The sequence below is a fragment of the Trachurus japonicus genome, chromosome 5 (assembly GCF_045865225.1).
Source record: "Trachurus japonicus isolate A0001 chromosome 5, Traja_1.0".
NCBI lineage: Eukaryota > Metazoa > Chordata > Actinopteri > Carangiformes > Carangidae > Trachurus > Trachurus japonicus.
The window spans coordinates 18651354-18677038 of record NC_140911.1 but is presented as its reverse complement, the minus strand read 5'-3'; the positions used below and the strand labels follow the sequence as shown (position 1 = coordinate 18677038).

Genomic DNA, 25685 nt, shown 5'->3' with positions numbered 1-25685 from the left:
CACATCACATCACATCTCATCTCCTCCTCCTCCGGGAACAACTTTAAAGTCAAATCCAAAACCGAAACGAATATGAAACCAAGAAAATTCCCGCCCATCTCCTGTTCAGGGCTGACGCACACACGTTGACACCAGGGGGACGCGCACAGAACAAATCACAGAATTTATTAATCATCATGATCAGAGCAGAGCAGGAAAGACGAGCTACACACACTGCTGCCTAGGTAATAGTAATATAGCCTCTATACTGAATATTAGTAATATAGTACCCACACACACACACACACACACACACACACACACACACACACACAGAGAGAGAGAGAGAGAGAGAGAGAGAGAGAGAGACACTCCCTCCTGTCAAACTGTTCAAACAAGTAATAACATTTACAACTCAGAGAAGATTGCACAAGTATTTAATTACAACCATAAGACATTAATAAATGTCACTTTAATCAGGTTAGAGTTTTTGAAAGTGAAAGGAACATCAGAGCATTATGCAAATGAAACCTATGAACACTGGTTCAGTGTTGTGTAGGCTGCTAACATGTTATTTTCTTTTGGAAAAACCCTACACTTACTGTAAGTTGGCCTCAGTTTCACACTACCCCAGCTCAGTGTGTTGATGTCTCAGGTTGGCACTGCGTCTGGAATGTAGTGCTGCATCAGTTTAGATGTTAATCATGGACCTGGTTTGCTCCCCTGTCTGGATTTCTAAAGAATTTCCATCATGCATAAATATGAAAACTTAAAAATCTAACTTCAACCACAAAGCTGTCTCTCATTTCAGCCTAAACGTTTGTCTACATTAATGTAAGAGCTCCATATTTTCTCTTCTTGTGTGTTTTATTTGAAATGTTGATCCATCGGAAGATATGTTTGTTTTAAGAACCCAAAACATCTCAGTGTAGTTATCTACTCTCACCGGTTTCTCTCGGGAGCTCTGCAGTGAGCCAATCAGAGGAGAGGAAGCTCTCAGAGACACTAAATCGTGCAAGCTTGGATGGTGGCTTAGATAGATATACTTTATTGATCCCAAACTGGGAAATTACAGAGGCTTCAGGTTTGTTGTGACATCACAATATTACAGTTTTAAGTTTTAACACTCAATTTCTGAATACAGGCTGTGTGCATTTCTCTGTGGACTGTGGCTTTGATGCTTTCACAGTATTAATATAGAACCTAAAAATCAAAAAACACATGGGCATTTACCTATAGAGCTTTGATTCCCCTAACATGTAAGCTTCTAGATAATGTATAAATTAATATTTCCATGATTGTTTGAGCAAGATACCTGCCTTTCTTCAGGGACCAAAAACATCTTTGTGTGCCTAAATATTTATTCCAGAGAATGGACAAAACTCATGAATAAATAAACATATAAACTTCAGCTCACTTACAACAACTGCAACATATAAATGGTTATGGTTTACAGATTTTATACAGAAAATGAGGGAAAAATCAAAGTCAGTTTTTTGATTGATTGATTGATTTGATTGATGTTTTGATTTAAGGGATATAAACCTCGACATAGTTTTCTGAGCTTCTGTTGAGCACTTGTTGAAATGATTTGTTTTGTTTATCAGGGTAAAACATTCAGTTAAGAAAAAAGTGTGATTGTGGGCCTCGCTGAAATGAAAAATGGCATATAGATTTATCAGTTATGTTATGGTTTGGGTTTGGCTCTCACCCTCTCCCACCTGCTCTGCTACCAAATTCACTGCCTTAAACAAAAAAGGTTTTAGCAGCTTTGAGCCAAGCAGATGGTGACTGACTGATGTTTTACCTTTTACCTGAGGAGGAACCACAGACTTGGATAGATGAATTGATTCAGTCTGTCTCCAGTTTACTCCCTGTAGATGCCAACCACCGAGGGCCCCTGATGGGACCACATGGATGTTTGGGGGCTCACCAGATACAACCAGGAACGAGACTACACTCCCCTCAACTGCTCAGAGTCTAAACAGGAGGAACAATTAGGGCTCTAATTCAAACTCCCAGGCACTACTCCAGGTTTGTATTCATAGGACAGTTGAGCCATCAGATGCACCGGGACAAAATGGAAACAAACTTGGCTATGAACAGACTGAGTTGTAATAAGCTTCCAACCCATAAGATGCTGGCAGCAGTGCAGCTTTTCCTCAGTGGATGTTTTGAGGCTAAACATGTATTTATGTGGAGATAGGGTTAACCCTTCACAATCTTTTGGGGTCGTGTTGTGTTGTGTTACAAGCTTGTCTCTTATTCAGAGTCACTATCAACCAATGAGAACATTGTTATGGTCACTGACTGGCTTTATGCAAAATTCAGTTTGAAATTAACTGAAGCACTAAGCTCAAGTGTAGACATTTTTGCTACCCGAGGCCAGAGGAGGTTAAGTTGAAACTTGAAAAGCTGTCACATGCAAATGTGTTATTAATCGTTTTGTATATCATACTTGATGAAACACTCCAGTGTTCCCTCTCTTTTAGCTTTGTGTTTGGTCTCCACCGTTCACAGAGTCGAGCACCAGGGGATTTCTGGGGCTTCTTCAAACAAAGCAGACGGAACCAAAACAGTAACAACAGCACACTAAAATGCTGTGAAGAGCTGAGCGGATTGGCTAGTTTTCTGTTGGTCTGCAGCTAAATGGGAAAAGCAGGAACTGCAGGCGAATGTGGGAAAGATGTTAGTTAAGTTAACTTTACCTTGTTGTTGATGGGGAACTAAGGGTCGCTTTTCCGCTGTTTTTTTCCTCTTGGCCATGTGCATTTGTTTTAAACGAAGCTGGTGAGAAAGCAATCCATGGAGCAGTGGGTAATGCTATATATTATTTACGCATTATGTTGTGTGTATTTTTGTAGTGTTATCTGTCATCAACAAGAGATTACGGGTTACGGGGCGCCTTTTGTGTTGCGGTGCCACTGAGCCCAGAGCTAGGACACCGGTTCAGGAAGGCAGAGCGCCTCCATTCTCCCTGTAACAAGTTACAAGTCATTTATTCAACCATCACAATTACTTTGAATCTGCTGAACTAAGGTAAAAAATGAAGCTGTGAAAATTCTGCATAGTTCCTCTTTAAATCTGGATATAGATTAGTACATGGGAACCAAGTATGATGACATTTACACACTCGTTTCTATGCACGTTTGTTGTTGAAAGTCAACTTTCACATCCTGATTGTAGAATTTCTATAATTTTGAAATATTGGCTCAACATCCTGCTCTGCTGCATTAGTCAGTGGGAGTCTGTCTGATCATCTTTGTCTTCTGGTTCCTCACAGACGGGACCTGCCCCTCTGCAGCTGCAACCGGACCTCACAGCCAGGGCAGGACAGTCCGACCGGCTGTGGCTGGGGATTGGCGGCAGGTGGATGTGCTACAGGAGCAGGACTCAATCATCATCACCTGCTGCTGCGTGAGCCTGCCCTGGGGGCAGCGGAAAAGCATCCACACCGTCCTGGTGTGTGAGGGGCTGCAGCAGCCTCCGTCTGGACAGGTCAGGGCACAGAACCTGGGACGGTACGCTCTGGTGCTCCAGCAACCCTGGTGTTCAAGCTGGATGGAAATAGGTGAAGTGTAGCTGCTCTCACACACCCTCAGCAACTGAAACACACAGTGACACAGTACATGCATTACAGTACTTTGTTATTCACTGTAACACGTAGTTAGTCATTGCCCTACGTTATGTGTGGTCACTTCCTGTGGGATCCACAGTTGCCAGATTCCTTATCAAAGATCTTTGATAAAGTTTTGTGTTTACAGCGTCAAGACAAATGTTGTGTGTAGTGTTTTGTTGTGTGTAATTCGATGTAATAGTTGTTAGATTGCCCCAAAAGCTATGTTATTGTTAGTCCAGTACATGTCACAGAGATGATCCAACCAAAGACATGAACCTGTCTTGTGCTGTCTAAATAAAATACATTTAATTTAAATGCTAATTTATTTTGTTTAAAGGGACAACGAGGAGTTTTGGAAAAGCGAAGTACATTTATGAGCCTCCGCACCGTGAAATTCTTTGACCGGCGCAAGACAGACTCATGTTTTCATTCATCAAGAATTAAAGTCAGAGGTTCGAAGACGATCACATACCGTCGTAGTTCCGACCATAAACAGCGATTCGGTGGCGTTATTCTCATGACTCGCCACGAAACCGAAAGTAAAGAAACGCTGGTCGGCTCGCCCAGCATTTCCACCGCCACTAATAATAACAAAATAACGATAGAGACAGAACAATATATTTATCGAAAATGGGCCCATTGACAAGTGTGGGTAGCGGAGATTCATCCACATTAATGTGAGACTTTTTTATAACCAAATAGAAACTCCTCGTTGTCCCTTTAAATGTGTGGTACTATGACACAGCTGTGTTACTGTGTTGTAATTCAGGGGCCCAAACCTTTAAAGTCAGTTCACCATGCTATCTACGTATTTCCTATTTACTGTTTTTGATCTGAACTGATACAATAACAGTCTAACCCATGGGCGGCACGGTGGCACAGTGGTTAGCACTGTTGCCTCACAGCAAGAAGGTCCTGGGTTCGAATCCCGGGCCACCCAGGGCCTTTCTGTGTGGAGTTTGCATGTTCTCCCCGTGTCTGCGTGGGTTTCCCCCGGGTACTCCGGTTTCCCCCACCACTAAAAACATGTCGGCTAGGTTAATCCTCCAGTCAGCGCCCCTGACCAAAGGCACTGGCTCATAATCTGGAGTTGGTCCCCGGGCGCTGCACCGTGGCTGCCCACTGCTCCTCAGGGATGGGTTAAATGCAGAGAAAGAATTTCACTGTACTAGCTGTATATGTGATTAATAAAGTACCTTTAATCCTCGGGCTGTCTGTCAGATATACGATTCTTATTACCGCTGATATGTCTCTTGGGACAGATGCATTTCTCAGCCATTTCTTAGAAGGCTTCAAAATCAGGGTTGAGCCCTCTCAAAAGTTAAATTAAGTATACTGGTGTACTGCCATGCATAAGCATGTTTATGTTGTGTCAACATTAGTTGGACTCAACAGCTACAGTCTACCTTTTGGGTTTGTATTTCATTTAGGCCTAGTGGCCTACTTATGATTTTTACATAGGAACATTTGTAGACTAGTCTATTAATCTACTAAAGCCCTATTAGCTTGTGAGAAAGTGTAATAAAAAATACCATAATTATCTTAATGAAATTTGAAATTTATTTGTGATTATAAATCGATAGTAATTAAGTTCTCGTGAATAAAATGTCTGCTGATGGAAACTAGACTCCTGTGTTAGTGCTGTGCTGTTGTCCCACCGATATCCTCCAGGGACAAAACTTATCAGGAAGAGTGTTTTTTCCCAGGACCAATGTGCATGAATCGCTGCGCTTCTAAGAATTGTGGTGTTAACAGTAACCATAGACAGTAACACTTTTCACTGTGAGGTTATAATGTCACTTGGTATCAGTTTCATCTTGACTTTCCTGCAATGACACAATATTTGCTGTGAACAATGGGTGTTGTCCCCCCCGTCTCAGGAACTATACGCGACAGGACATGAAACATCTTTCACATCCTGCCTTAAAAAACGCACCTTTTCAGACAAGCCCATGATGCTGAACGAGACCTGTCAGGATCAGAAACTGCTCTTTGTTACAGTTGTGATGCTAACATCTGGGTTGGCTTACAAAAATACATCACCTCTGTGGTAATCTATGATATTTTTTATTTCTTAGAAAGGCTCTGTTTATAACTGGAGTTAAATCCACGTGGATGATGCTCAGACACACAGTACAGCACCTCAGTATTTGTATAAAGTATGCACATGTTGTTAGGAGGAACTGTACTTCACATGTGTTGATTATATACTGACCGACTGCCGCCTCTGGAGCCCGGGCAACAGACCCTGGCACGGCCTGACCTGGCAGAGTCTGGTCTCGGTCTGCAGGACACAGGCCCGGTTCCTGTTGGTGGAGCGGGTGGAGACACCTGGGCCGCAGCTGTGGGAGCAGGGGCTCCAGTCTGAGGTCCTCTCAATGCAGTTGGAGATGGAGCCAAACGGCAGGCCAGACAGCCCACCCCCATGATCCTGACGCGCCTGCTCAGCTGGAAAAAAAAAATAAAAAATGAGAGTGGAAAATATTGTGTGTGTGTGTGTGTGTGTGTGTGTGTGTGTGGGTTTGTGTGCATCGGGTTGAGAACTGTTTGAAGTAGGTGTCTTTGATGAGAGCTCATGGGTGAAGAAACACAGCACATAAACAGTCTGACATGTTATAAACTGCCACTCAGATGAAACTAGTCTGCTAAGAATAGTGCTCACGGTTATTTTATCTTCCCGCCACCCCTTTAAAAGCTTTGAAACACATCACAAGCACCATCCGAACCGTTGTGTTAGCGGAGCACGGGTCCATACAGTTAAACAGCTTCAAAGAAATTCACTGAAAATCATCCAAATGCTTCAAATCCTGGCGAGAGATGAAAAAGCCTCAGTCTTCACTGTAGCGTTATTTGATGCATTTTTCTCCTCAGCAGGTTCTCCTGACCTCAATCAATCAATCAATTTGTTTATTTCGGGCATGTCAATTTAAATCATCATCACACTTCATCTTAGTTCAAATAATACAATACACATGGCCGAAAGGGAAAGCGGGAGAAGCAAAAGCTGATCTAGTCCCGCCCCCATTACCCACAGAATAAAAATCTTTTCATAATCAGATCATATAATCTTTTCTTTTGTTTTTTCTTTTTTACATTTTGATATAACAGTCTTTTACTTATGACCTTGTGTTATTCTGATGACTTCAGCAGACTAACATGTTGACATGTGTTTCCAGTAATCTTTGTTTCGTTTCTCAGCTCACTGGCCTGATTACCTGCTGATGGATTTGAAGATATGCTGTTGTCTGTGCCCTCACACACCCACTCTTTGCAGCAGCGGCCCGGCAGTCTGACCAGCTGGGGGCCGGGGCATTTATCAGCAGGAACCTGCAGATCGTCGCTGCACAGGGGCACGCAGGACACGCCTCCTCCCAGGCAGCGGCAGAGCTGGGCACAGGAAGGCTGAAATACCTGTCCTTCCTCCAGTCTCCTGCCGTGCACCTCGCAGCCCAGCTCGTTCTGACCTGTTTGAGTGCGTGGGGGGGGGGGGGGAGTGCAAGTTATGAAGAACATGTGCAGACAAGGCACAACTGGGGGAAAAAAGGGTGTTATCTTCCAGTAATTACCCAAAGAGAATTATCAAGAAATACTGACTATTCACTGAATCACAGACTTTACACAGAACAGAACCATGCACTGGCCTGGAAGTGTTCGTCTGATGATGGTTTGTCATGATTAGAAACAGTGGTATCTACAGAAGAGGTGCAGCTATTAGTCAGAAATTAAACATTTGTTGCCTCACAGAAGAAACAAACACTCACATCAGTGTCCTGACCAAGTGTTGCACGCCTTTATGGGCATTTTATGTTAATGGAATTAGGAATTATATTGTCCGTTTTAGAGTTTTGTTTTTTTTGTTGTTCCATCCATGTTGTCATTTCATAATTTTTTGTTTCGTGCTCAAAATGAATTCTAAATGAAACAGGAAATGCAATCAAATGAAACATCTGTACTAAGACCAGATGTGCTTATACGGAGCACACATCCTCTGGCAACGCACACCAAACAAAGGAGCTGTGGTTACATGTTTGTGCGCACACCGAGAGCAAATCTTACAGCACAGTTTTACACTGGTTCAGACAAAACAGGAAACACTAAAACCTGTGCAGGAAAGCTCACATTAGACAGTTTTTTGCTTTCACCACTGATTCCTTCCTTCATATCATGTCATATGACACTGAGCAGTTTATTGATAAATAAATAATACAGCAGTCTAGTTTTTGCATAGATTAAACAAGGACATGGATCACTTAAAAGTACCATCTAATACATGTGTGCAGCTATTTCATTGTTTACCGGAGCCTGAAAATGAAGACGTTTTAAATGAATCTTACAAATCCATCAACAAAGGTGTATTTCTGATTTTTAGTTGTAATGACTGGTAACTGGTTCAAAAGCAGCAACCAATGTTGTTTGAGCTGTGAAGGATGGTCAGGTATCAACATGTAAAGAATAATGCATGAGACACAGAAACAGGTGCTCTAGTGGCAGCTGAAGTAGCAGTAGCAGTTGTATGTAGGTGCAGTGTTACAGGTGGAGTGGTGTTGTGTTCACACCGACACACTGTCCTGGTCCTCCGGGGAAGCTGGCGCTGTAGTCACACTGCAGGCCTCTCTGGGTGTCGCAGGGCAGCCGGTCGGTGCAGGCCTCACCCTCCTGCCTGGCACACACCTGGCAGCAGCCACAGCCGTCTGACAGCAGAGGAACGCCGACGGGGCAGCGCGGCACGGTGGACGGACACTGACACACACCTGTGCACAGCTGGCACCACACCTGGAGGGAGAGGAAGAACACGACAGTCCCTGTTTGCGCTGTTGAGACAGTAGATTGTTGTGCATACCGTTGGTGTTCAGCTAAGTTGAAGTCTTGGCCATGTTTATGTAAAGGTTATGTGAAGGTAATGCACACGTTTCCCTGACAGTAATGTATAGAGAGGAAATAGTTCCAGGAAGAAACACTCCCAGGTTCAGTGTAATTAGAACATAGCTTCTGCAGAGACATAATCCTCCACCATTAGGGACTCACTTTTCAGTGTTAAAATAACATATTATGTAAATTCAAACCCTTTTAGCAGTCTGCTGTTTGTACACTGTGTTCAGACACAACAAACTGTAAGAGGAAGAGGTGATCACATCAGGTGAAGCTGCACGACCACGCGTTAACCACATACTGCTATCAGAAATACACACGTCATTCATTTTCCCCCACTGCTCACAATAGCCGTCACCTACACACAGACACAAAAAAACCTGCAGTTTGTGCTGGAGTTTAGTCAGAATGTCTCGTGGGACAGTCCCACTGGGAATTCATTGATGATGATCTCACATCATATACAATGTGTTAACAGTTGGTTAAAAGGTTCAGATCTGACTCTGGATTTTTTACTAATGACTGATTTGAACAGCATCATAACCTCAGAAATCCCAACTCTGTACTTTTTGTGATTCCCATCATGCTGATGTCGAGACTCCCCCGACCCAACCAACAGAATAGAACAGAATAGAATAGAATATGCTGTGTCATTTCACAGGTGTCCCATGCAGCTCTTACCTGGGTGATGATACACAGCAGAACTGAACAGACCAGCTGGAAGGCTCTTCTCTCCATCCTCATCACCTCCGTCTCTTCTCTGCTCAAATTCGTTTGTTCACTCTCACCTCCTTCCTCTTCTCCTCTGGAGAGGATGTATCTACTAAAGCTGACCGCCTCAATACATTTATACAGTCTGGTGTCTGGGATATGATGTCACAGGCAGCGGACTGCAAAGTAAATAGTTCAAGGAGAAGGTTCCCATGGTCTATCACCACATTCCTGCCGAACCTTTTCCACTGCCACCGCAGGAGGTGCAGGCTGTAGCCAACATGTGCTGCCTACCAGACTTGAGAGAAAGAACTCATTTGAATGCTAATGTAAGTTAGTTTACAAATCTGTGGTCTCCCAATTGAAAAAAAAAATCTTGTTGTTGCTTTCCACTGGATCCACAATACTAGCACTGCAGTTAGTGTTGCAACAATCTATGTGAAAACACTGGGAGGTGCTGTGCTCTTTGCTCTTTATCTAGAATAATAACTGCTCATGGATGCCCATGAAAAACAACTTAAAACTTTCCTTCCACATGGTCTCTCATCACATCTGCACACAGGCTGGCAACAAAAATGCTTTTAGCTAAGATAGCCTTAATCTAGCTTTAGTAAAGTTGTGAGTTCAGGAGAGGAGCTGATAGCCTATTACCAGCGACAAAAATGTATCTAGGTCATAATAAGCTGCTGCATGGACCTTAACTCCACCTCTGAGTGCACTACATTTCTATTTAAGTAAGAAAGGAATACATTTTCTTTTAACTTTAAAATGTTATATCATTGCACGCAGTGTTCATCACAGGAGAAGAAACCATCACAGAGATTCATCCTATCTTAAATGTATCATACACTGCATTAATTCCCCTGACCAATCCTCATCACTGTCTATGAAAGAGGAAATATGAGAACACAATGGCTTCTTTTGTCAGGTGTGTTTTTGTGGTTGTTTCTCTATGTGCAGCTTTTCATCCTACAGGTCAGTCAAGTCATTCTTTGGGTTATCCCAGACTCATAAGGTTGTGTAAATACTGTGTTCACAAACATGCCGCAATGCATTTTTGTTCTTAAATTGTTTAATGTCAAGTACTAAAAAAACACATTGATACTTACACTTGGGGTCTGTAGTACTACTCTTAGCACTGCAGCACTATAAAGGTTCACACTGTGGTTTCTTTAGTTTCAGACGTCTGCAGCAACCTAAGCAAAACTGAAAGGAGACAGAGGATTTGTTTGATGTTGAAGCTACATGTGGAAACTGTAATGCCCGACTAGTGATCTGAACGTGGCCGGATATCTGTAGTGTGGGATGATGTTTTGCAGGAGCGTTGCAGAGCGAGGGGTTTTTGCCGGATGCAGAACATTTTATCTGAACTGTACGCTCCATGTACTGTAGCAGAAGGTAGCCTACTGTCTGCAAACAAACCTAGGGGAGAGTGGGGTAAAGTGAGACACTTTTTACATTTGCTCCCCTCTAAGCGAGCTAAAATTATTTATCAGTAAAATTTACACATTTCCCATTAATTCAGGATGTTGCCTAGCAATGGAAATTCTCAGAATGTATTCAGGACGAAGGGCAGTGAAAATATGATTGTTTTAAAAAAAGTGGTCTTGTGTCTCACTTTACCCCAGCTCAGGGGTAAACTGAGACAAACCAGAGAAATCAATGGGGTAAACTGATCCACTTACTTTTTCCACTCTGAAACTACCATAACAACACATGTTGTAACAGTTAGAATCCTGACAGCTAGCTTGACAACCACACTTCCCAAAACTAATGTCAGACTAGTAGCAGAATCATGGGGATTGGTCAATTAAGCACTTTTGTTTTCTCAACACAAAGTGACTCAAGAACAAAATCAAATACAACACAGAATGTTTTAATTAACATTCAAATGACAGATAGAACCAGTTAGATAGTCTGGGGGTCAGGTTGTAGGACCCGACAATCGTGACCATTTTGATCAAAAGTCCTCTTGTGTGTGGGGGGAGCCGACAAAGTGAAATGTGACTAAAATTTAGTTAATAACCAATAAAGAAGTGAGCTGACTGAGAGAACATAGCATAACAAAGCAGTGTGGCTACAGATCATTGATCATGCAAGATTTCTGGCTTGGGGGACGAGATTCTAGTGTAAATCTTTGTGTGTGGTGGACCATGGATTTATTATAATACATCCACGGTCTCACTTTACCCCAACACCCCTATTTTAGAAAAAACGACCTCTCTTAGAAATTCAGGCTAATTTTCAGCATCATCACATGGTTTTATGTGTTGGTAGTTCATTATCATGTATCATAGAAGTTTTTTTACATGAATCAATTTGCTTTGGCACAACAGTTGATTAAGTTGACACCAAGAAAATTTACTTTTACATGCAAAAATTATATTTTTGTGAAAAAAACATGCTTTCCACAGCATCATGAGGTCCTCTTCTTCATGGCCATGGGGAAATGGAAGGGGCTTGAAAACATAATGGTCACATGACTAAAAATGTGTTTGTTTTCTAGATACAGGGGGTGTCTCACATTGCCCCACTCTCCCCTACTATGCAGAGAGAAGAGTGGTATCAACAAAACTCTCTGCTGCCCCCAACTGGCTGAAAATAGACATAGATATAAATATTTTATTTATTCAGTACTTATACAGTGTTCATCCATCAGTCCACTGGTGGTATGTGCAGGGCCACAGGCCTTTACTTAAAAGGTTAGAAAATCTCTTACTTCCTCTGCTGCATAACAGGATAACAGGACCAAGGAGACAGCGTCAGTGACTGTGCACAGCCTTTACCACATATGAGTGTAATTCAAAGTCAAATCCATCAGGTTGGAGCATGTGGAGTCTACAAAGCTGCCAGAGTATAAACCTTGAACACTGCATCTAATATACATGCATCTGGTGTACTGGAGATGTCCCACCAGTTGGTGGCAGTGTTGAACATGTATTTGCCTGGCCCTTTTTTCTCAGCTGTTTTGCTGCAGGAAATAAAATTTCATGAAATGTCATGTGTCCGAGAAGGAAGTTCTGACTTCTTGACGATCCACACATGTCACATTTAAGGGAAAAGGGCAGAGACTGAAGCTGAATTTCTCACCAAGTGTTTCCTGTGAAACTCAGCAACAGGCCTTTATCCTCACTCTCCTTGTTTGTGAAGTCATAGTGTCCCCAACCCACAACTTCCAATCTAGGGGCCTGTTGTTCGAAAGTACTTACTTACTTTTACTTTATTACTTTATTAGGCACATATACAGCTAGTACAGTGAAATTATTTCTCTGCATTTAACCCATCCCTGAGGAGCAGTGGGCAGCCGCGGTGCAGCGCCCGGGGACCAACTCCAGATTATTACAGGATTAACCTAGCCGACATGTTTTTAGTGGTGGGGGAAACCGGAGCACCCGGAGGAAACCCACGCAGACACGGGGAGAACATGCAAACTCCACACAGAAAGGCCCTGGGCGGCCGGGATTCGAACCCAGAACCTTCTTGCTGTGAGGCAACAGTGCTAACCACTGTGCCACCGTGCCGTAGAATAAAGATATCCAGGATAAGTGGGAAAGCCAGGTTGGACAAAGTCTCCTAAATTTAATATTATAATAAAATTAATTTATATATCCATCCTGCTTAATTGTTTGTTTGAACGCTGATCATGCTGAGGAGCAGCAGCTTTGGCAAGCCAAGGTGTAACTTATTCGCTTGTCTGTAGACCACTGAGATGATCACAGTTTCAACCGAATTGAGAAGACAGGTGTGGCTACTTTTCCTCCAATCAACAGGAACATAAGCTGACGTCATGACTCACCGCGTAGAAAAAAAAAAAAAAAAACACTGCTGCTGTCGTAAAGCACAAGAGAGCACGGACAACTGTGGACTGATTGAATGTGGAAGTAGCCTAATCCAAAATTATAACACAATTTAGTTCCTTTTCACAAAATTAACAGCTGTGCACTTGGCCCTTAATGAAAGCAGTGGAAGATTGATACATTGCACAAATCTCTATATCATCTAAAGTAAAGTTCCACAAATACAAGTGCCAAAAGTGCAACAGGTGAAAACTAATTAAATATAAAACATCATGCTGTCCTGGTCTCAAATAAATTGCTGATAACAATGTTCAAATGAGGTGTATAAATTATTTTGAAGGTGCCTCTCAAAAACAACTGTATTCTTGTTTTCTTCCTCACAACCAATATTTAGAGACCAATATACTGTATTTTGTACATATTTTATAAAATTAAACATAAATCTATTGCAATTTATGCTCCATTGCTTTTTATGAGAAGCCATGAAATACTAGTGTTCTTAGAAAATACAGAGATGTGTCACAGATATCGAAAAATAGTGAGTATTGACTTGAAGAACAGTGTGCACAATTCGGTGCTCAATGTTTTTTTCCTTCCAGAATATCACAAAACCATCAGACACTGTAGCCATGCAGCAGGCAGCGCTGGCAGATGCAAAGATTCAGTGTAGAACACTAGGCCTAATTATAAAAAAAAAGAAAAGAAAAATTAACCTAATAAATATTCAATATTTCATGTTTTTTGATTATTGTTAAATGTATTTTGTGTGTTATAAAATCAGGCCAATATGTAACATAAGAACATGGAATAACTGCTGAAACACATTGATTTCTGATCAGAGTAACTGCTGACTTCACAGATAAAGACAAACAGTATCAACTTAGCCTGGCTGGACAGCTAGCTGCAGAGAATAAATCACCATAGTAACTTTGACCCAGGATAAAGTATCCACTTTCGAACAACCGACTTGCGGCAAAATTTCAGCCAGGATAACCATACAAAACCCGGCTTAATCCCTTACTAGTTGCGAACAACAGCCTCAGGGGCCCGTTGTTCGAAAAGTATAATAAAGATATCCAGGAAAAGTGGAAAAGGCCTGGTTGGACAAAGCTCATAAATCCATCCTGGCTAATTGGTTGTTGACGCGAGCCAGGCTGAGGAGGGGTGCTTTGTCAAGCAGGTGTAATTTTATTCTCTTGTCATAGACCACAGATAGATCACAATTCACCGATGAGTGGACAGAGTTCTACTTTTCCTCCAATATCAACAACGATCTCGACGTAAGTGAAACACACCTCTTAGAAAAAAAAAAAAAAGCACCACCGCTGTCGTAACTCAAGAGAGTGCAGCGACAACTGCGACTGATTGAATGTGGGAAAGTACCCTAATCAAAATTATAATCACAAATTTAAGTTTCCTTTCACAAATTGTGCACTTCCTATAATGATTAGTCATGGGAAGTGATACATTGCACTCATCTCTTACAACTAAATAAGTTCATACACACAAATACAAGTGGCCAAAAGTGGCAACAGGTGAAAATTAATTAAATATAAGAACATTATGCAGTCTGTGATGCTTCAATAAATTGGTTGTGTGGGGTGTATTGAATTATTATGGGTGTTTGTGTTTTTTGTTGGATTGTAGGTGTTGTGTAGAATTGTGTGGTTGTTGTTTGAGTGTTTTGGTAGGATTGATGTGTGTTGTGGGTGTTTGAATTGTGAATAAATGTTGTGTGATGGATTGATTGTGGGATTCGTGGATTGGTTTATTAGTAATTGGATTTGTGATTAATTGGTTAAATTGTTGTTTGGTATTGGATTTCGTGTTATTGTTGTTGGATTGGATTTGATGCATTGGTTGAGTGGATGGTGTGGTGATTTCGTGATTGGTTTTGTGTAGTTTGTTGTTGTGTGTATTGATTTGGATTATTGATTGTGTTGGTAATTTGGTTTTGTAAATTGTAGTGATTGTGTTGGTGTATTTGAATTGGAATTGTTGGTGATTGTTTGAATGTTAGTATTGTAGTGGGATTTGGTTTTTTTGAATTGTTGGTTTGATTGAGTATTTGTTTGTTTGAATGTGTGTATTGATTTGTGGAATTGTTGGGTTATGGGGGATTAGTAGAATTGGATAAATTATTAGTGATTGAATTATTGAATTGTTATTATTGTTTGTGGTTGTATGTGTGTGTGGGTTGGAAATTGGGATTTTTGATTGTGGTGTGTGTTAGTTGGTGTTTGGAAAATTGGGTGTGATTGAAAAATTGTGATTGATGTTGTGTCAAGGTGTTATTGTGTGGTGGATGGTTTGGAATAGTGTGGTGTGAAATTGATTGATTGATTGAGAAATTGTGTGAATTGAGTGGTGTGTTGTTTGTGTGGGGTTATTGATTGAATTTGATTAATAGTAGTTTCTTGGTTTTATTTTTTTATTTGGATTTATTGATGCATTAATAGGATTGTTTTATTGGGATTGGATTGTGTGATTGGGTGGAATGTGATTTGGGTTTTGATTGTGTTATGTGTTGATTGATTGTTGTTGATTGTGGTTTGGTGTGATTGTTGTATGTGTTAGTATTGTGGGTGGGGGTGTTCCGAAACAATGTTCAAATGAGTTTGTATAAATAATTTGAAGTGCCCTGCACAAACAATTGTATTCTTGTTTTCTTCCCTCAACCAATATTCGGCCAATATACTGTATTTTGTAACATATTTTATAATAATAAAAATAAATCTATTGCTAATTTTGCTTTTTTTTTTTTTTTTCTAGTGGTCATAGAAAATATAAATGTTTCATGTTATTTGATTATTGTAAATGTATTTAGTTTGTTTAGAAATCAGGCCAATATGTAGGGTACATAACATGGAATAACTGTATAAAACATTGATTTCTGATCAGAGTGACTGCTGACTTTTAAATGAGAACAATACAATGATTGAACAATGAAGATCAGATCAAATAACAGACATTTAAAGAGAAGTGAAACTGAATTCAAAACATTCACCGGCTTGTAAGAAGCTGACACCTGGCTGTCCAATCACATCCACAGACACAGTCAGATAGGTAACAGTACCTTATCAGGTGTGATTGACAGGCTGTTTTGTGGCTCATTGATCTAATTTTAACCAGCTCCAAATCATTTGGTTAGAATGAAGATAACAGCTGAGTGATGTCGTACTGCCTGTTGATTAACTAGGGACATGGTGGATGACCAGAGAGAACTGAGTGTGTTGGTGGTAAAAGGCTTGTGGCTTCGGATCAGACCAGTATCTCAGTAACGCCTTGAGTGAACTTCTTCAAATTTGGCAAAAACATTCACCTGCATTCCACGACAAACAAAATTGACAGTAAAAGTCTGAGGTTGTGGGTGACACATGAGTTTGATGAACTGAGTGAACACATTAACCTGACATAATAGAGTAGGTTTATATGAGGTCATTGATGTCAATCAGTTTGGTGTCAGCTGAAATTATTGGAATTGGAACTGGATTTGGACAGAAAATGTGTCGTACAAGTGAAAAAGATGTGCTCTGAATTAGCAGCACATTTGGTATGTATTTTCGTTAGTTTTCTAAAGTTGCATTGCCATTGAGTTTGTAGTTCTGTTCACTCACAGCACACAAAAACATCTCAGCTCGTTTTTGACGAGCCCACTCCCTGTTTCTACACTAACTGTGGAAGGGAAAACACGCAGAAATTGTTCCGACCAAATCCACATTTTCACTAGAGGTGCACACAGGTAATCACAGAAACCAGGTCACACAGATGAGAGGTATTTCCAATCTTTATTGAAACAGAGCTCTGATATGTACAAAGTCAGCATTTTAAAAAAACTAAACAGATTCTCATTCAAGCAAATGGCTTCTGTTACATGAACAACCACGGACTGGAAATCCTGCTGAACTAAAGGGTGAAGTCACCTGAACGCAATCACACATCCAGGTGTCTGGTTCCTGTCGGGATGAGAAGCAGAGGACCAACAGCCATCGGCCCCACCTGGACTGATCCACAGTGAGTCCAGGGGGGCGTAGAGGGTTGCATAGAAGAGTGTTGCAAGTAAAACAAGTGTTTAGTCAGAGCGACAGGAGAGGACAGCGTCCAGCAGCTTACCAGGACACGACAGGGGGGAGGGGGGTCAGCTTACATTACATTCCTCTAATTTAAAGTAAATAAAATCAGTTCTGAATAGTATGTCATCATTTACTCATCTTGACTTCAAGATTTCCACCCAGCACAAATATCTTAGGTGAGACACAGGAGGAGAGCTGAGGTGAGTCCAAGCCAAAGGTGTGTAAACATCTGTATCAGTGTAAACCTAGTTCCCACAATGCAGCAATACAACAGAAACAAAAAAAAAAAAACTGAGCCATGTCGCTGACACATGCCAATACTTTTTAAAACACACAGTGAGAGGGAAAACACACCTGACACACACCAAGCGGCTGCTCTGAGGTTTGCCAGCTCTGGTTTCTAACTGAGGAATGTGTGTGTTGGAAAAAGAGATGATGGCTCAGTAAAGAAAAGGCGAACGTGTAGAAACATGAGGTAGAACAATTAAAACACAAGGATTCTGTTCAGTGACCCAGGTCCCGGTTTAGGTCAACACACAACATTTAAGTTTTTTTGTTTTCTTCAGAACTTTGGTTTGAGGAAAAACAGAAAGCTGTGAAACACACCGACAATGATTTATACAGGGTTTTTTTTTTCCTTCTTTCCTTCACATTCATTTTCTGGCCACATACAATTCACACATCCCTGGAGCTCTTTTAGTCAACATTAGTATCAAAGCAAGAGATAGATCCAAGTCAGAGGCTCGACTGTGACTTTCATTTCCCTTTAAAACCCAACGCCTCTCCATAAACAAATGAACAATTATCAGTATGCCAAATCTCATGTCCAAATTTAACTATTATTTATTTTTATTTTGGAAAGGGGGGGGGGGTGAATCATCACGTCCACATATCCTGGATCAAGCATGTTGAGTGTCACATCAAAGATAAAATAGCAGCGAGCCACATCTCACCTGACTACCTGTCAGTTTCAAGGCACCAGAGGTGTGAAGAGTTATATTAAAGGTGCAACGTATTGGTGACAGATTATCACATAACCTGCATGTGGAAGTCTTCGGTCTCCATAACATTCACTCTTTTCACTCAACAAGAGTCTAATCCAGGACATGTTCATGATTGCAACCTGTATTCATAACTCATGTTCTCACATGTAATGATTGTAGAGTGTTTTAAATAACAATAATAATAAAAAGGCTGCACCACCCCTCCCAAAAAAAAACTTTAAAAAATTAATATTTATTAAATGGGACGTTGCCTTTACGATCCTAATGTTCACATTCAAACAGGTTCAGGACTGACAGGTAAGTTCCATAGAAATGTGTTGTACCTGTTGAGTCTCCATTGATCCTCTGGACAAACATGATCACAACATGAGAGTAAAAAACCCCCCAGGCTGAAAATGTTATCTAGACGCTGATAAATGAAACTACTTCACTAAAAGCTGTTTGCATCATGACGCTGCAGATGATGCTGTGAATGATTGAGCAGGACTTAAAAAAAAAAACACAATACTGAATTTAAATTCCAAAAAGTCGTGATTAAATCTCTGGAAAATGAATGATGTCGTGATTTATACCGTTACTGCAAAAACTACAGATACCATGATGACACAGGATTAGAACAGATCACCCTCCTGTGTCATTCACCTCCTGTAAACCAAAAGACGTCTGGAGAAATCTACACCCGACTGTAGAGGAAGAGCAACGACACGTTTCCTGTCAAATCTCAGCAGGACGACATTGGTGGCACTGATGTTTACCTGAGTGCTGCTGTACCGACAGGAAGGAAGGAAGGAAGGAGGATACAGTCAGCTCAGCGACGCATCCGACACAACACCAGACACCACTGACAAAAACAACGCAACGGATAAAACTTCCCTCACATGGAGGCTCCTAGCAGCAGAGTGTGTACGTACGACTGTGTTTTGTGTTAATGGAGACCACCACCTCTGAACACACACACACTAACTACATCCACGCCACTACGCTTTGTTGGAAAACTGATCTTTGTGCAATGTTTCCGCCTCTCATCTGTGTGATTACAGAGTTTTCCAGCTCCATAGACTGAGACTTTAGGAAACACTGCTGACCCTGTTCTAAGTTTGAAAACTCTAGGTGCATTTAACATGATTATGAATCGCGAGTGTTACTGACCTTGCCGTCTTTAAATGCACCTGTTATTCAGCTATTGACTGTTCCTGGTAACAAACTGACTGCAGAGTATCTGCTTCCTGTTTACACTGGCTCACACAACCAGCAGTGTATGTGTTTGAAGAAGCCATTTATTAAATAAAAACGTAGTAGTGTGGACGTAGCACCTACAGTGTCACTGGGGGGTTCTCCAGACCTCTGTTCTGTGGTGGAGATGTGGCTTCATCAGGTCAAACAACAGGCCTGGTGTTTCTCTTGGGGTGGGGGGGGGGGACAAACGGCCGACGACCTCACTGTAAACAACGTCACAGAAAAACAAACATCCCACCGCAGCCTCCGCGCTGCAGGACGAACCGCTTCCTTTGCTTCTCCGTTATCTTCACAGTCTTCAGGTGAGCACAGGGGACCCTCAGAGGTGTAGCAGCTCCAGGTAGAGACGCGTCTGCATGAAACAAACAGGGAGTCAGTCAGCAACAATCAAACAAACTGTTCAGGATGGAAGGAAACATGAGCCACAGTTTAAAAACACAGATTAGACTGAACTAGGAGACAGCAGAGCGATAGACCTGCTGCATCTACAACCTGTCTGATGACCTGTGTAACCTGTATCACTGTTTGGTTAAGTGACTCATAAAAGAAAAAAGACGACTTTTAACCATTTCTCCACCACCAACATCAGACCAGCGTCCACACATTTAAGGAAACACACAAGCATACAGATAATAGACAGGATTTTCTAGTAGGAATAGATTAATAACGTTCTAGTTTACAACTACATTAGCAATGATTTCCCCCAAGATCTTAGTTTAAAAATTTCTAAAAATATTTCAAAATCAACTGAATTGATTATTGCAGCAGCTGCAGTTTAACAACCCGCTGTAGCAGAATCCTGAGCCAAGTGTGTGACCTTTGTTCCCTCCTGAAAACAAGCCCAGGAACAAAGGTTGCTTATGTTTAATTACAAAAAGGAGAGAGAAACTTGTAATCCCTGTTTACAATATTGAACTGTATCTATCATTTGGATGCTGCATTATCTCTGTTATAAAAAGGCAGTGATAAATACCACGCCTCTAAAGAACGGTCTGTCATGTGATGCAACGCATCAGTAATCTGGTTAAACTCATGGAAACTGAATCCGGAGACTATAATTGTACCATCAAAATAAATCAATAACGGTTGCATAGTTACAGGAGCAGACACTGAGGCTCTGTCACGAATCTGAACCACTGAGAGCGGCTCTGAACGCAGAGATGCTGAGTCAGTGCAGCACCTCCTCGCTGCTGCAGCAAACAGCAGTGCCCACTGCAATGCCCTGCTCGCTGTGTGCGCACTCACACAAGACAACAGACTGCACGCACACACATCCAGTACAGCCGCAGAGACGACACACAGACACGCACATCATCAGCACAGTAAATCTATCTGACAGCAGGTGGACCAGCTGACCGGTGCGCTGCCAGGGGATCATCAACATGTGAGCCAGAGACGGAGTCTCTGTCCTGCAGCTCCAACAATCCTGTTTGGCCTGTATGTCAACACTTGTGTGTACAGCTCATCCTGATCCCACACACCACAGTGTGTGTGTCATCAATACATTTTCCTCATGTTACATAACTGTCTTAAAGGACAATTCCAGGCGAATTCAACTCGGGGTGTATTTTCCTATCATTTTAGGTCTAAAAGAAGGAATCTGAAGATTTTCAGTTTAATCGCTCCTGTTTTGCGGTAGTTGCGTCTGTCCCCGCATCGCCACGGCAGCAATGAATGGGAGTGGATGTAAGTTCCGCTGTTTAGGCTGTTTCCAGCCCTCAAAGCCGCAATTTTTTTCCACAGACAGCGTCAGATGGAGACTCAAACATGCACCGAGAAGTTTATTTACTTCAAGCAAGCCGACATGTTTGTAAAACTAGATCTAATTCAAAGTCTCCCGGAGTCTCGCGCGAGACCCAGTTGCCGTGCGCGGTGTGTTCAGGTGCAGTGGGAGCTACCGCTTGTGTCATAAACACAGGAATATCAACTCTTGACTTGCTTCAAGTAAAAAAAACTTCTCAGCGCATGTTTGAGTCTCCACCTGACGCTGTCTGTGGAGAAAAATGTACACTTGAAGCAAGTAAAGAGTTTGCGGGAGACTTTGAATTAGATCTAGTTTTACAAACATGTCGGCTTGCTTGAAGTAAATAAACTTCTCGGTGCATGTTTGAGTCTCCATCTGACGCTGTCTGTGGAAAAAAATTGCGGCTTTGAGGGCTGGAAACAGCCTAAGCAGCGGAACTTACATCTGCTACCATTCATTGCTGCCGTGGCGATGCGGGGACAGACACAACTACCGCAAAACAGGAGCGATTAAACTGAAAATCTTCAGATTCATTCTTTTAGACCTAAAATGATATGAAAATACACCCCCGAGTTGAATTCGCCTGGAATTGTCCTTTAAGAGCCTCATCCTGCAGATGGAGAGTCGTTTTAATGGATGGAGCCGACTCATCGCTTCATGCAGCATCTGAGTCTGGACCACAGAGTCGTGGTCTGGATTCTCCCAGAGGAAAACAACAACAGCAGCAACATCTGCTGCTGATAACAAGGCTGTTTGACTGAGCCAATGTCCTCTGACTGCTGCTCCTTACTGTTTAGACTAGTGATACCCCAATCGATCTGCCAGTGATCCGCCAGATTTTCATTAAAATGTGATCAGTGGTACATGCTAAGCGGCTGAGTGAAGCTCGGTGTAGCGTTTCCCCCGAGTACCACTGTTGTTCACTGCAGCAGACCACCAAAACAACCCAGAGCATGTAAACCACGTGGAGCTTTCACCAGTAGATGATCAGCAGCATCTTATCTGCAGCAATTACAAAACAAAAACAAACAAAAAACCTTTACACCACAGTTTGTATCAACAAGTTTAAACAAAAGCTAAACAAAAGGTGACTCAAGGAATGTATCTTTTTAAGGTCAACTGAACCACTGCAGGGAGAAATGTCAGCACATGCCCTTACAGAGTACACACACACACATGCCCACACAGATGCAGGTTCAAACAGTGTGCTGCTGGTCAGACTGGTTAACATGGATCTGCACATAATGACTAATAATGACTGTGCATAATCTCAAAACTGCAGCTCACTCTCAGTTGAAGGCGTAGCTGTAGCATTTCTGGTTTAATTGATATATAATCAAATCCACAAATCACAATAAGTGCAATATCCAAAATGTCCAATATCCAAACATCGCTGTATGTTATTAAATTAGCGGTGTATGTGTTGTGTTGCTATAGAAATGTCCTGGCCGACAAATCATATTCCTTAAAAAGGGACATGTTTGTTTGCTACAAGACTTGACAAAACATACCGTGAGAATGAAAATCAAAAATGACCATTTCCAATTCAAATTGCATTCACAACATCTGTACATATAATCACACTGTGATGTTTTCTGTTCACAGTGACTGACAGAGAGGTAAAGGAGGAGACTTATTGTGTGTTAACCTGGGTGTTGTGTATACAGTGGGGAGAAAAAGTACTTGATCCCCTGCTGATTTTTGCCCTGATTTCACTGGACCAAATGTACATTAATTTTATGTGATGATATTACTTCTGGATTTTTTTGTTGATAATCTGTCTCTCTGTTAAAATAAACTCACCATAAAAACTATAGACGGCCCATTTCTCTGTAGGGGGAGCAAACTTACAAAATCAGCAGTGGATCATATACTTATTTTCCTCACTGTATATGAATTCCAGTCAGAGCTGGAATCAATAGAAACCTTTGACTACTGCTGAGTCACTTGTGTGAATGTTGATTCTCCAGTGCTTACAAATTCCTTCCACTAGGAGCAGGTCGGCGAGGATCTCTAACTCTCCAGCTGATAGTGGACTGGCTGATGTAACCCCTGACTCCGCAGAAAGCAGAGTGCAGTTCTGCTGGTTTGTTTGCTCCCCCCCCCCTCTCCCCACTCCCCCACCCCCCAGCCTGCTCATGCACACTAGCACCATCCCCCTTAGAAGAGGAGAGCTCATCATGGAGGCTGGCCAAACAAAAGGCAAAAGGTCTGCAACAATCCTAACGCATCGTAGAGAATGACTCGGCTGATCAAAGAGCACGGAGAAATGTCAAATAGAAACTTAAAGGGATAGTTCACCCTAGAATGATATTTCGCTCATTATCTACTCACCCTCATGTTGACTAAGGGCTGGAAGAAGTTTCAGAGTCCACCGTCCCTTCTCTGAGTTACAGGGGGTCTTGGCATAGCAGTGCATGTCCATATAACGGTTGCAAAGGGACACCAGAGCTCTTCGTAAAAAAACACACACAAAAAAACATCCAAATACCTCCATGATGCTCGTATGTAATGTCCGTCTTGTGCTGAAGCCCCAAATTGCGTAATTGTCCCGAAAAAAAATTAAATAAGTCTATATTTTAAGCTTGTTTGTAGCGGAAGCTTCTTGAAGCTCCTCTTCCTGGTCCGTCCAAATCTCGCGTGATTTGCGCCGGCGTCAGTGCGGTTACTGCGAATCACGCGAGATTTGGACGGACCAGGAAGAGGAGCTTCGAGAAGCTTCCGCTACAAACAAGCTTAAAATATAGGGCGCTTTCACACCTAATAGTCCGGACCAAGGTCCGGACTTAATTTTTTTTTTTGTTACATTGTTTCCATATAGTCCAGTAAAGTTCGCTTTCACACTGCTATTATGACAGCGGACTAAAGGATCTAGCGACGTCATGACGGATGAGCGTGCGTCTGACGTTAGCGCATAGAAAGTGCTCTGAAAAAAATAAAATAGAAATATAGAAAAATATAGCCTACTGCTGCAAAGCACGCTGTGGTTTGTAATCGCGGTGCAGAAGAGTGAGTTTAGAGCTGATGAAAGGAGAGAAAAAAAGAGGATTGTGCCGCGTGCTCTCATTGATCAGAGTGGCAGCGATCAGCGATCAGCTGTTTTGTGTAGTGGAGGGGAACACACACAAACGCTATGCGCACACACGCGCGATCCTCCTGTCAGATGCGGCTGCATCTCTCCAGGTCACTTGTGTGTGAGAGAAATAAAAGCTCTGACTTGCTGGGGCAGACGTTGTTTGGTGTCACCCGCTGATCCGTCTTTTTCAGACTTTTTTCGGCGGAAAAAAAATATATTCAATATATATATAAAAAATAGGCTATATAAAAAAATGCATGTATCGTTTGGGGATTTATATTAAACACTCCACTGTTTAATTCCGTGTAAACGTTTACAAGTGTAGCCTACACTGACACACCCATCCCCCTGACCAAATCTGGATATAATATGATCTCCTCCTCTCCCCAAGTGTTGCCGCCGGTTGCCGCGGCTCCTCTTTCCTTTTTTTGTTTATTTACTTTTTTCGGCACGTGCGAATCTGACGTTATTTCCTGTATTTGGTCTGATAGTTCGAACCTTCCAAAAAATGCTTTCACACTACGCAGCAGCGGACCTTGGTCCAGGATAGTCCGGACCGAGACCACGTCCTGAGGCTGGACCAAAGACTCGGTCTTTAGTCCGGACCGTGGTCCGGGGGAGCTTTCACACCTGTCAATTTGATCCGAACTATCTGGAAAGTCCGAAAGTCCGGACCAAACGAGGTAGGTGTGAAAGCCCCCATAGACTTATTTAATTTTTTTCGGGACAATTACGCAATTTGGGGCTTCAGCACAAGACGGACATTACATACGAGCATCATGGAGGTATTTGGATGTTTTTTTGTGTGTGTTTTTTTACGAAGAGCTCTGGTGTCCCTTTACAACCGTTATATGGACATGCACTGCTATGCCGAGACCCCCTGTAACTCAGAGAAGGGACGGTGGACTCTGAAACTTCTTCCAGCCCTTAGTCAACATGAGGGTGAGTAGATAATGAGCGAAATATCATTCTAGGGTGAACTATCCCTTTAAAGGACAATTCCAGGCTAATTCAACTCGGGGGTGTATTTTCATATCATTTTAGGTCTAAAAGAAGGAATCTGAAGATTTTCAGTTTAATTGCTCCTGTTTTGCGGTAGTTGCGTCTGTCCCCGCATCGCCACGGCAGCAATGAATGGGAGTGGATGTAAGTTCTGCTGTTTAGGCTGTTTCCATCCCTCAAAGCCGCAATTTTTTTCCACAGACAGCATCAGATGGAGACTCAAACATGCACCGAGAAGTTTATTTACTTCAAGCAAGCCGACATGTTTGTAAAACTAGATCTAATTCAAAGTCTCCCGGAGTCTCGCGCGAGACCCAGTTGCAGTGCTGGTGTATTCAGGTGTAGTAGGAGCTACCGCTTGTGTCATAAACACAGGAATATCAACTCTTAACTTGCTTGAAGTGTAATTTTTTTTCCACAGACAGCGTCAGGTGGCTACTCAAACATGCACCGAGAAGTTTATTTTACTTGAAGCAAGTAAAGAGTTGACATTCCTGTGTTTATGACACAAACGGTAGCTTTTCCCACTGCACCTGAACACACCGAGCACGGCAACTGGGTCTCGCGCGAGACTC

General features: G+C 42.0%; 1 protein-coding gene across 1 annotated transcript; it reads right to left on the bottom strand.

Moving 5' to 3' along the window:
- Positions 1-3014: 3014 nt before the first annotated feature.
- LOC146987444 (CCN family member 5-like) lies at positions 3015-9526 on the bottom strand. The gene is made up of 5 exons (XM_085776628.1): positions 9149-9526; positions 8155-8371; positions 6814-7062; positions 5814-6046; positions 3015-3584 (listed from the first exon to the last, which is right to left on the bottom strand). Exons 1-5 carry the CDS (start codon positions 9209-9211, stop codon positions 3297-3299), a joined length of 1050 nt encoding a protein of 349 aa, XP_085632754.1. The 5' UTR covers positions 9212-9526; the 3' UTR covers positions 3015-3296.
- Positions 9527-25685: the final 16159 nt, after the last annotated feature.

Coding starts and splice junctions, on each gene's coding strand:
- LOC146987444 (XM_085776628.1), bottom strand. CDS start 9,211: ATGAGGATGGAGAGAAGAGCCTTCCAGCTGGTCTGTTCAGTTCTGCTG. Junction 8,372..9,148: donor TGCTGTGTATCATCACCCAG/GTAAGAGCTGCA, acceptor CTCTCCCTCCAG/GTGTGGTGCCAGCTGTGCAC. Junction 7,063..8,154: donor AGGACCAGGACAGTGTGTCG/GTGTGAACACAA, acceptor GCACTCAAACAG/GTCAGAACGAGCTGGGCTGC.